This window comes from Neurospora tetrasperma, assembly GCF_000213175.1.
Source record: "Neurospora tetrasperma FGSC 2508 unplaced genomic scaffold NEUTE1scaffold_81, whole genome shotgun sequence".
Taxonomy (NCBI): Eukaryota; Fungi; Ascomycota; class Sordariomycetes; order Sordariales; family Sordariaceae; genus Neurospora; species Neurospora tetrasperma.
The window spans coordinates 4,666,501-4,677,996 of record NW_009799179.1 but is presented as its reverse complement, the minus strand read 5'-3'; the positions used below and the strand labels follow the sequence as shown (position 1 = coordinate 4,677,996).

The window sequence follows — 11,496 nt, the reverse complement described above, 5'->3', positions numbered from 1 at the left end:
GGTATTTTTCCTTGTGTTTTCCTTGGTGGTTGGCTGACTTCGCACAGAGCATGCATTTACTGTTTTCGAACTGTCGAACAGTGAAGGAGGAAAGCTGTGAGACAAGAGCGAGTGACTGAAGAGAGCGAGTGTGTGGCAGAGACAGTCAATATCGATGAGAAGGCTACCGAGACCTTCCTTATACCGACCTAATTACACCCCTACGAACAAGAAGGGAAGGGGTTTTTGAAACTTCTTATATTTTCTCCTTACCTTCGATATCATTCTCTACTCCCCGTCTTTGACTCGGGTACGAGTAGGTACACCTATGACCTTGTCCAACATGGGTATGTAGCAACAAAGGGTACCGGCGCTGTGGTTCGCTGACATACGCTATCTGTTGTACCACGTTTCTTTGACTCTTGTTTTCTGTTCCTGTTGTTGCATGCTCGCAGGAACCGCATGTCTTATGATCAGTGGGAATTGGGAGGTGTGACGGGTAAACAATTCTAGACTTCCGATTCGGTGACCCAGGATGACCCAAGGTGACGCAGGGTAGTGTTAGGATAGCTTTGACGTGCAGTCAAGGGGAATACTACGACTGCAATAGTTGTGAATTAGGTGGTGGATAGGGTCGGTGTAGTCTATAACACCGCCGACATTCAGGTGAGTGTTACTCCAAAAGTATAAATCTGATTGCCTCCGTTCTCTTCTGGATTGGACCCAGAGCACATATAGTTAAGTGTGCTCTGATGATGGGATGTTACATTCATCCATTCAACAAGGTTTAAAAGCGGTGTAGAAACTGTAGATATGGCAATTGACCAATAATTTTATCCTTACCTTGTCTTCCCGACCCCCCATGGCCATATGTCTTCCCGGGGTTTTGGCGCTATACACCATCTTTTACCGAACTTCAATCAATGAGTTATTATAAATGTCACACTGATTTGGTCATATTCTGAGTACCTACTCACCGACACTAGCGACATGTCGAAACGGTGCTGCTGCGAGGTCGTATTCCGATTTCACACCTCCCGTCTATTTGAATGACTGATTCAAGTTCGGCACAACAGGTCGTTCCTTCCAAACATAGTCAACTTTAGTCGTCTTCCTACCTACCTTATCTGTCACCTATTCCACCCACTACTCGAAACTTTACTTGACTTCATCTCTCGCTATGAACTTTTGCATTCACCCTTTTCCACGAGAGGAGACAATAAGAAATGGGCTTGAAGAGTACCTAGATAAGAGCACAGGACTTGGTGCCGAGGTGTTAACGAAGGAGAGCCTTCAAACACCCATGGTGACCAACTGGAGTCACAACGACCGGTTGAATGGTCTTTGAGGGTTGATCCTCAGCACGAAGACACCAACGGTCGTCGATTACCGGTGAGATTGGAGAATGGTATGAGCCCAACATCGTATCATTTATTGGTTCCATCCCCAGAAAAAATAACATTCCACCCTACGTCACCCGCTGGGTAGTCGGTATCTCTCTTCCTGGGGACTAAAGTCCCCATTGCATGGTCCTTCCTCCATTACATTCAAGTAACCCCTACGCCCTAACTCATCATCAGAATCGTTAACCACCCAATTTAAGGCTGGCTAGTCCCCTGAAAGTTAACGCTAGTACTCTTCTGGCCGGCAGCCGCCTTGTCAAGCGCAATGTTGTTGTTAAGCTTTTTGGTCTCCTCAGCGATCTTGGCCGAGTTGTCCTTGCCTCCCTTGGCCTGCTCGATCTGCATGGCGAGAGTGAAGAGCTTAAGCTTGAGGACCTTGTTCTTGATCTTGCCGACCTGGAGCGCCGCGCCGGCCGTGGTCTTGGTGCCGCCGGCGGCCTTGATAGCCTCATTGAAACCGCCAGCCTTGGTCTCAGCATCTTCGGCCGTCTCGCGCGCGGCTTTGATAATGGCCAGGTCGGCGGCGGAGACGGAGGCCAGGTTGTTTTCGTCGACCTGTTCGTGCCGGAAACTGTTAGCTGCGTGTTGTGGGAGGGAAAAAAGCAAGACATGAGGAATGACTTGCGGGAAACTTGGCCTGGACTTCGGCCAGGGCGTTACCGCCAACGCCGCTGGAGACTTGGAACTGGGAGTAGCTTTGGGCAGAAAGAGCTCGCTTGCTTAAGCCCCGAGTGTCAACATCGCAGGGCGCAGCGAGGGCGGAGGTAAGGAGAGTGAAAACAAAGGCGAGCTTGAATTGCATCTTGACTGTTGGGAAAAAAAAAATGTGGAGCGTAGAGGTGGTATAGATAGAGGTATGAAAAGGGAATGGAACGTAGAGAATGAAAATACAACTAAAAGACAGCACAGCTGTAAGCCGAAAAGAATGTTATTTTGAGTGGAGGGATTTGAAATAGAATGGAATGGGAATGAAGGAAACAAATCGGTCACTCTCTTGCAGGATGGTCTAGCATCTTAAAAGAGCGTGTTGATGACCGCCTTGGTTGAAACACGTTCATCCGCTTGAAGCACTACCCGGCCATTATCATTTAGGTACCTTTGATTCCCAGTTTCAACTGAAAGCCTCCTCGACTTTCAAATATGCCTGCCTCTCAAACCATTTTCCGCGGAATGGCACTCATGGTTCGTAGTCGTCACATATGTCATGGTAAACCTCGTAAAGAGCCTTTCCAAGGGAGGATGTCAGGGGAGGGTTAAGGTGGAGGAAAGATCCAGTGCGATTTCCTGGGTGCTTGTTTCATTCGCAATCAGCGGCTTTCCTATGATCCCAAGTACACTTTACTGGCCTGATGATATCGGTATTGAGCGGGCGGTTAGAGTTACCATCTGGGTGACTTTGGACATGGTTGCCCAGTTGTGAAAGCCGACGATTTCCCCTTGACGATGCCAAGCAATGTCTCGACAATGTCGCATCTTTTTAGACTCCCTCTGATGCACCTGCGCGAACGACTGCCTCATACCCCTGCGTCATGGGGGTGTTGTTGACCCCTTCGGTTGCGTTCCAGATTGCCTTGTAGGGTAGGATTGAACTGCTCCAGCTTGGACGTACATCTAAATAGTGAAGGGCAAAACCAAAGCCGATTCGAATCCGTGATGGCGCTTCCTGGTCTCTGGATTTTCTCATGGGATTGTTTGTAAGTAATCCCTTGGTCCCTCGTCGTTGACGGCGGTTGCCCAATCATTGATCGATCTGACCGAGAAAACACGAATAAAGCAGGTTCCAGTCCATGACACCTGTTTTACTCGCGATCATCCCAGAAAGAGCATCATGGATTTCAGACAGACAGCTTTTTTATCGCATGGTTGATGATCATAGCGAAGCACATATATGAAGTGTAAGAGGTTAGTGGTGATGCAAGCGAGGAAAATGACAAAGTAATTAGAAGGAAGGATTGAGCCATGAGCCAAAACCTTTACGGAACGCGCTCCGATAAAAAAAGAAACCCTGATCAATTACCAGGCTGATTCATTGTGAACCACGTATCGAACAACTAGACCACGAAAAGGGAGCAGCGTTGTGATGTAAAGAAAGAAAGAAGCTTTGGGTGGAAATGCATTTCCGCCCATGCTGTCCGACGAGCCTCGGCACTCCATATCCAACCCCAACTTTACCCCAACTTCTCGGGATCGCTAAATCCATCCAATGACCTCTTACTGCCAGAGGTCTGCTGATATCCGATTCGATAACATGGCATCTTGTTTGGAGCAACCAAATGCTCTACGAAAGAGGAGGAACATTTCAAAAATGCCAGATAGCCAGCCCGTGATATCCTACATTCCTCTTTGGTTAGTCGACTGCAGCTTGGTCTCGCTATTGGTTCCCAAGCCGGGCCCGGCCACCCATCTATCTGAGTGAACCCAGCGGCAAGATCCGAATTCATTGTGCCTTTAAGATAGATCCATCCCTTCCTTTCTTGGGGAAATATCGATCGAGGTCCTTCCGTCTGATCTGAACCTTTGGACACCAAGCAGACAGCCACTTGTACTCTTCTCCCTTTGTTTGTGATAATCAAAGTGAAAACCTCATCTCGTCGTGTCGCCCCTCACTACCCACCGAGTCCCAGCCAGCCGATCACGATGCCTTTCAATTCACCCTTCAAGGATTTGGACATTCCCATTAACATTGATGTTTGGTCTCTCGTTTTTGACCAGCAGAATGTTCCGTTCCCGACCTCCAGGAGGGCGATGACATGCGCCGAAAACACCACGCTTTCGCACACATGGGACCATATAAAGGCGGCGTCTGTCGACTTTGGCAAAGGCATGAAGGATATTTGGCGTTGGAGGAAGGGTGAAGTTCTCGCCTTGTATACGCCAAATAGCATTGATGTAAGCCGTTGCCGGTCCTCCATTTTTTTTTTTCTCTCTCACCTCTAAGAAGAAGAAGAAAAAGAAAAAGAAGGGGAAAAAAGGCTTGCTAACATCAGCTCGCAACCGCCAAGACCCCAATCGTCACTCTCGGCGCCATCTGGGCCGGCGCCGTCGTCTCGCCCGCCAACCCGCTCTACAACGTCGAAGAGCTCACCTTCCAACTCAAAGACTCGGGCGCCAAAGCTATCATCACGCAAGCCCCCTTCCTCAAGACGGCCGTCGAAGCGGCGAAGAATGCCGGCATCCCCAACGACCGCATCGTTCTGGTCGGCCAGCACAGCGACCCTTCGGGAACGTTCAAGCATTTCCGCAGTATCAGATGCGTTGACTTCCCCACCCGCTTCAGGAAGGCCAAAATCAACCCGGAGAAGGACCTTGTTTTTTTGGTCTACAGCTCCGGCACGACGGGCTTGCCCAAGGGCGTGTGCTTGACGCATCTGAACGTTGTGTCCAACATCTTGCAGATGGCCGATGTTGATGGGCGGTATTGGTCTGCGACTGGCGGGCTGGATGGTGAAGGTGATAAGTTCTTGGGCGTGCTGCCGTTTTTCCACATCTATGTGAGTTCTCTCTCTCTCCGTCGAGTCTTGATCCCGAAAACCAAATTGGATCTAACCCGATGCAACCACCACTACTATTACAGGGTCTCACCTGCGCCCTGTTCATGTGTCTTTACCTTGGCTGGGAGATGTTCGTCGTCGAGCGCTTCGAGCTGGAAAAGGCCCTACAAACGATCCAAGACCAGCGCATCACCGCCTTCTACGTGTCTCCTCCGATCGTGCTGGCCTTCGGCAAGAGCCCGCTGGTGGACAAGTACGATCTCAGCACCCTCAAGGTCATGCACTCGGGCGCCGCGCCGCTGACGAGCGAGCTGACCGAGGCCGTGTGGCAGCGGCTCAAGATCCCGGTCAAGCAAGGCTACGGGCTGAGCGAGTCCAGTCCCGTGGTGACTTGCCAGACTGTGGATGAGTGGGCCAAGTTCATGGGTTCTTGCGGCAAGATGATGCCGAATATGGAGGCGAAGCTGGTGGACGAGGAGGGCAGGGAGGTTGCCGATGGTGAGGTATGTACTTTTTGTCCTGACATACCTTTACTGATGAGATGACGTGAAATTAACCTGGATAACTGACAATGTTGGATAGGTTGGCGAGCTGTGGATCAAGGGACCTAATGTGTTCAAGGGTTACTATAAGAGTCCAGACCGCACAAAGGAGGCCTTTTCAGAAGATGGCTACTTCAAGACCGGAGACATGTTCCACATCGATAAGTACGGCAACATGTACTGCGTGGATCGTCTCAAGGAACTGATCAAGTATAGTAAGTCGTTCCTTTTTCTCACCCGGTACGTGACCGAACAGACGTGGACTGATCATTGACTTTATCTTTCTTCCAGAGGGCTTCCCTGTCCCACCAGCCGAACTCGAAGGTCTCATCCTAGGCCACAGTGATGTAACGGATGTCTGCGTTATTGGTGTCGATGACCGCAGCCAGGCTACCGAAGTGCCTCGGGCGTACGTCGTCCTTAGACCAGGCATCGAAGCCAGCGATAGCAAGGCGCAGGAGATCATGGAATACGTCGCAAAGCAAGTTGCTCCTCATAAGAAGCTCCGCGGAGGTGTTCGATTTGTTGCAGAGGTGCCCAAATCGCCCAGTGGAAAGATTCTTCGGAGGATGCTGAGAGACAAAGTGAAGCAGGAGGAGCGTGCTGCGGGATCCAAGCTCTGAGTGGGTGTAGTTGAGATATGTTTGTTGAGAAGATCGATTTTTGAGTACTGTACGTTTGTAGAATCTGCCCTGTTCTGGCTTCGGGTTGATGTGATTTCGATGCCTACGCGAAAGATATGTCAGTAGGTAGTTTTTTTTTGTATACTGTACTGCCAACCCAGAGGCGGGTATCTGAAGCCTTCTATTCATACCAGGACGGGGACGCTCTTAAAATGCGCTCACCTACAATATCATACACAATGTTACCTGAACACTTACAACAAACGGCCTGTTGGTCATTTACCGCTTTACCGCCCCATCCCATCCAACCATCATCTAACCCATCCTCTCCGCCTCCTCCATAAGCTTTTCCACGCTAAACCTCTGGTCACCACTTGCGAACCAATCCAACAGATTCCTGCGCTCGTTCGCCCTCTGCTGGCCCTGCTCGCCACCAGTACCATCCCAACCGCCGTAGAACCTCTGAAGGCACATGAGCAACCACTGCGCATCCTCGGGCTTGACGCCTCTATCCTCCATGACCTGGCCCTGCATCAGCACGACGCCCTTGTCGCCGCTAAAGTCCATGTAGTGCGTGACCGTCGTGTGCGGCTGCGCGAACTCGCCGCGGTTCTTGTACTCGGCCAGCTGCGTGAACAGCACCGTCGACGTCGCCGTCGCCGCGTCCCAGGTCCATTGCAAAAAGTGAATCTCCGCGCCCTGTTCCGGGTGCGGCACAGGAAGCACGAACTGGGGGCGCGAGCGCGCCAACGTATCCATGGCTGAGTAGGTCTCTGACGGGATGACGGCGCACAGAGAGTGTGGATTGGTGGCGTAGCGCAGACGCCAGATGGCGGAGAGTTCCTTGATAGGTAAGTCGCGGGCCTTGGTCATATCGAGGATCTCGGATAGGGGTTTGATGCCGGAGCCTGAGCCGGAGCCTGAAGATACTGGTTTCTTCGGCGTTTCTGGCGTGGCATTGGAAGAAGGTTTGGCGGCTTCGGTTGTGATTGTTGTGGCAGTAGCATCCAACTCAGCGGCATCAGCAGCAGTGGGGGTAGCTGAAGCGGGAGCACCCGGTAGTTTAGTTGCAGCGTCGGTTTCCTTGCGCAGGCGCTCAATTTTGTCCTTGTATGCCTGTTTGAGAGCGTCGATATCAGGCAGGCCCTCCTCTTTGGCCTTGTTCTCCAATTTTTGGCGGTACTTCTCGATGACACTGCGCGGTTGCTGCGTCGTGGCGAGGAAGCGCACATCGTGAACTTGAGCCCATCGTCGTTGGTTGGAGGCGCGCAGCGAACGGACATGAGAGCAAGGGTGTGCGAGATGCCGAAGCATGCCCGCAGTGCGAAGGGAGGCCATGGCGGTGGTTAATTCGCAGCAAATGGCAAGCACTTTAGAGGAGTCTTGGTTCTGAGGTTCAGTTATAAGAGGAAAAGTGCAAGTTCACTTGAGGTGACAAGCCTGAAAAGTTGACGTCAAGTTAAAGCCGAAGATACTAGTATGTAACCCTAACCCTGGGATTTAGCTGCACCTTTCAGTGAAGCTGAGAGAATCACCACATAGGGCCATCACTCGCGATCAACTCAATCACGACGCCATGCTCGGGCAATATGCTGCCGCTGAGATGTTCAACTGACAGGGGCCACGAGAGAAGTCAAATGGATACGACAGCCTTCCCAAACTTGACCTCCTTAGATAACTCGCCCCCTTCATTCCCTCACTTGAAATGTACATATGTAGGCCGTATGCAGTTTCTCCCAGGGCTCCAATTGTGCAGTGCACTTTCATTAAGGATAGTTGAGTTGACGCGCCTCGTGGAATCAGAAATCCAGAGGGGCCGTGATGTAGAGCGGTGCATAATGCTGTGCTTCACTAACTATCAAACCCCACAAAATAAAACCTCTCCCCACGCGTAAATCAAGGTATGCATACATACTTGCACTACATGATGGGGTTCCGGTAGGGCTGTGAGGCTGTGGGCTGCGAGTCAGGATTGCCAGGGTCTAAGTGGAAGATGGAGAATGCGGGGGAAGCTAATATGATTGCTGGGAATTGGACGGACCTCGTGTACGGGTTGTCGCTCGCCCAGGTCACCCATTCGTCACCATGGCCCACGATTTGCCTTCCCCGCTTCCTGTAGAGCCCGGGACCACAACGGGATGGTTTCGCCGATTGACTACCGATGAACCATCGACGGGACGATGGCGACTGGATCTGACCTATCCGTCCCCAAGGATCCAACCGATCGAGCCAACCTTGACTTTCAGCCCCTCCTCCCCCTCTCCTCTCCAGCCGTATCGAAGGACACGTTGACCTCTGAACTCAAGGATGACTTGAAAAACCAATTCATTCGCCATTCGCGGCGCACCTCGACATGATTCTACTCCTCATCTCATTGAACAAAGTCACTCACAAATGCCGGATGACCGAAACGAAATCGCAAAAGAAAAAGGTATCGATATTAAGACACAAAATCTTGTCCTCGCTAACATCTAAAACACAAGACGCGCCTGTAAGTAACTCTAAAACCCCTGAGGAAAAGGAGGTGAGTATGCCGAGATATGATATACACGAGGAGGTAGCTCGAAAGTCTATGCCTTTCCTCATCTAAACCCTCAATACCTTTTTCCAGAATCCTCTTTCTGCTGCAGGCTTATCATGACTGTTTCCCCATCCATCAAACATCATGGCACGATCGTGATTGTATCGCTGACCCAATAATTCTTTCCGAGAGCCCCCCAAGACCAAGTCATGGTATGACTCGATTGCGCGTCTTCCTCTAGTCCGTCATGCTTGTGGCTAGGTGCTGGAAAAACTGACCTAAGCATTGACGGTCTTGAAGACCCAGCGCTCGGAGTTCTCGGCGAAAGGAACACCGAGCTCAAAGAGCTTGACAATGACATTGGAGAAGTCCTTGAAGAAGAGCTCGTTGTCGGCGGCGTACTTCTCCACCCACTGCTTGAACTTCTTGTCCTGGATGAGGGCCATATCGGCGGGGAGCATCATGAGGGACTTGGTCTTCTTGTCCTCATACTGCTTAGGGCCGTTCCACTTCTTCCACTGCCACTTCTCGTCGAGGAGCAGCTTGTAGTAATCGTTGGTCAAAACGGTAGGGGAGAAAGTCCAGGGACCGTCAAAGCCGGAGCGGTCAGCGTGGCAGCGGCCGAGAGCGTGAGCACCGGAAAGAGCAACGATCTCCTGATCGTTAAAGCCCATGCGGTAGAAGATGTTGCGGAGATGGTCCTGGGCCTGGGTGGCATCAGGAAGACGGCCATCGGGAGTGCAACCAGCAGCATCACGGTCCTGGCGACCGGGGCGGTAGGGGATCTGGGGGCCAAGCATCTCCTGGATGGCGCAAACACCGCCGAGGATCCAGAGATCGGAGTAGGTGATCCAAGGGAACTTGGCTGTTTGGGACGTCAGTACGTTAAAATCCCACGATTCAAGGATGGTAGCAGCTTACCCTTGACAGGCTCGAGGAAGTCACGAGCAGCCTTCAGGCCGGCGTTGGCACCATGGTCAGACTCAGGAGCGAAGCGCATGGTGGCACCGTTGGAGCCACCAGTGCCGGTCTCCTTGTCATAGGTGCCGCTGGCGTGCCATGCGAGACGGACGAGGACGGGGCCGTAGCTGCCGTCGTCGTAGTCATCCTTCTCCTCGAGGCGAGAGGCAATCTCATTGTAAACGGCCTGGTAGTCGTCGAACTTGGGAGCGAAAACCTTGGGGGTGGCGGAAGCGCCGTCCTGGTTGAGATACCACAGACCGCCGGCACCGAGAGCACCGGCACCGATAGCCCAAGCCCAAATGTTGGAGCCACCGGACTTGGCGGGCTCAGAGGAGTAAAGACGACGACCACCCTGGCGGAAAGCAGCGCGGGGCGCGGCAGTGAGCGCAGGACGAGTCGAGGTGCGCAGAGCGCGGAGAGTGCGGGTGGCAGTGCGGGAGGCGGCCATCTATGCGGAGGGAGACCTAGTTAGCATCATCATTGCTCTCGATATTTTATCGTGGCGAGTCCCATCATGTTGTTGAAGGCGGGAAGAGATCGCGCATCACTTGGCGTCACCGAAGCTCGACAGAGTCCGAACTAGAAGCGACGAGCAGACGGCTGAGAAAGGGAACCAGGAGACAAACGTCCTGTGGAGGATAGGTCACTTTGATGCGTACCTTCAAGTTGTTGATTCTCAAAAGTAGCGAGGACGATGAAGAGGAGGGAATAGAGAAGGATGAGAGCAGAGCAGCAGCGACTGACAACAACGAGGGGAAGAAAAAGAGGGAAAGGAAGGAAGCAAGGACGATATACACAGAGCACTAGTCTACATCTATCAAATCGGAGGATCAGGCAGGCGGGATCATGGTGCAATTGTATCCTTCGTCCTCTAGCTCGGCTGTTGCCCCGGAAAGACGAGGCCCGGGGCCACCCCGGTGGGGTTGTGGTCTCGACATGCCGCACGAGTTCCAGCGCAGCAAAACGACTGTGGAATCATATCGAAAAAAAATCAATCGCGTGCGCGTTGAGTGGCCAGTTCGCCCATGTCTCTTCCGGGGACCCCGTTCAGGCCGTTCCATCCCGTCTAGGCGCGGCTGTAGGCCATTTCTAAGCCCTTCCTACACCACTGTGGTTGCCATAGAATCCTAGGGGGGATTTGAGTCCCGTAGCCCCCCATTGGACCCCGAGAGGGAAACCCGCCGCAGACCCAACAATGCCGGCTATCCCGGGGTTTGTCACCAGGTCTGAGCACACTCGAGACGACCAGAGGCGCAACTGCTGACTAACTGAAGACTGCGTGGTAAAGAGTGGAGTCTCTTCCCCCTCCCCCACCTCAAATTGCAAAACTACCATGTAGTGCAAGTCAAATGGTTTGGCGGGATTACATAAACAGGGACATTACGATAGCGCGGAGCTGGGTAGTGATTCTCGAGTCCATGTTTTGACAACGGCTCGCACGGATACACGTGGCAAACCAATTCGGTGTTGTCAAGTCTCCAATTCTCCAGATCGTCTGAATCACCGCACATTGTCCGAGCATTCCCGAACCCAGATGCTTACCTAGTGCAGAAAGTGAACCTGAAGCAGGGGCATGCGGCGAGGGTCCTCATGTCTGAGAATGCCGAACGCGCGGTGGAGCGTGGAGGTACTACACTAGTGTATATCGTCCAGTCACCAGTGGCTTGCGCAGGTTCGCACGATCTTTGTTTGTGAGCCTGCAAAAGCGATCCTACCTAATCCCTTGTGAAGCAGTTAGGTCCTTTTGTAGTGTAGTTATATCCGACGCCGTCTAAATTCAACGTCAAGCGAAGATGACTTGTACAAGATGGTTGGTCTTTAAATGAGACTCCATATATGTCTTATACGCTATAGATACTTTACCCATCGCTGATCCTCCGCGATTCGTTCTCACTTTTGCTGCTGTTGTTGCGTCGATACCCGTTTGCCCGTATGGAATTGCAGTGTCACTGGAGGCTCGAACCGTGAACTCAC

At 52.1% G+C, this 11,496-nt stretch overlaps 4 protein-coding genes across 4 annotated transcripts; 1 reads left to right on the top strand and 3 right to left on the bottom strand.

Annotated features, from left to right (window-relative positions):
* Positions 1-1,577: 1,577 nt before the first annotated feature.
* NEUTE1DRAFT_54329 (uncharacterized protein) lies at positions 1,578-2,184 on the bottom strand (the record flags this gene model as incomplete). The annotated part of the gene is made up of 2 exons (XM_009857856.1): positions 1,578-1,937; positions 2,026-2,184. The coding sequence occupies 2 exons, from the start codon at positions 2,182-2,184 to the stop codon at positions 1,578-1,580; spliced, it is 519 nt and encodes a 172-aa protein (XP_009856158.1).
* Positions 2,185-4,019: 1,835 nt separating this feature from the next.
* Positions 4,020-6,193, top strand: NEUTE1DRAFT_126007 (uncharacterized protein; the record flags this gene model as incomplete). Its single annotated transcript, XM_009857855.1, has 5 exons — positions 4,020-4,271; positions 4,370-4,873; positions 4,957-5,376; positions 5,456-5,630; positions 5,707-6,193. The coding sequence occupies 5 exons, from the start codon at positions 4,020-4,022 to the stop codon at positions 6,036-6,038; spliced, it is 1,683 nt and encodes a 560-aa protein (XP_009856157.1).
* A 160-nt stretch (positions 6,194-6,353) lies between these two features.
* NEUTE1DRAFT_52321 (uncharacterized protein) lies at positions 6,354-7,376 on the bottom strand (the record flags this gene model as incomplete). Its single annotated transcript, XM_009857661.1, has 1 exon — positions 6,354-7,376. One exon carries the CDS (start codon positions 7,374-7,376, stop codon positions 6,354-6,356), a length of 1,023 nt encoding a protein of 340 aa, XP_009855963.1.
* Positions 7,377-8,455: 1,079 nt separating this feature from the next.
* On the bottom strand, positions 8,456-10,329 carry NEUTE1DRAFT_72212 (mitochondrial Cytochrome c peroxidase; the record flags this gene model as incomplete). Its single annotated transcript, XM_009857854.1, has 3 exons — positions 8,456-9,424; positions 9,481-9,970; positions 10,182-10,329. The coding sequence occupies 2 exons, from the start codon at positions 9,968-9,970 to the stop codon at positions 8,838-8,840; spliced, it is 1,077 nt and encodes a 358-aa protein (XP_009856156.1).
* Positions 10,330-11,496: the final 1,167 nt, after the last annotated feature.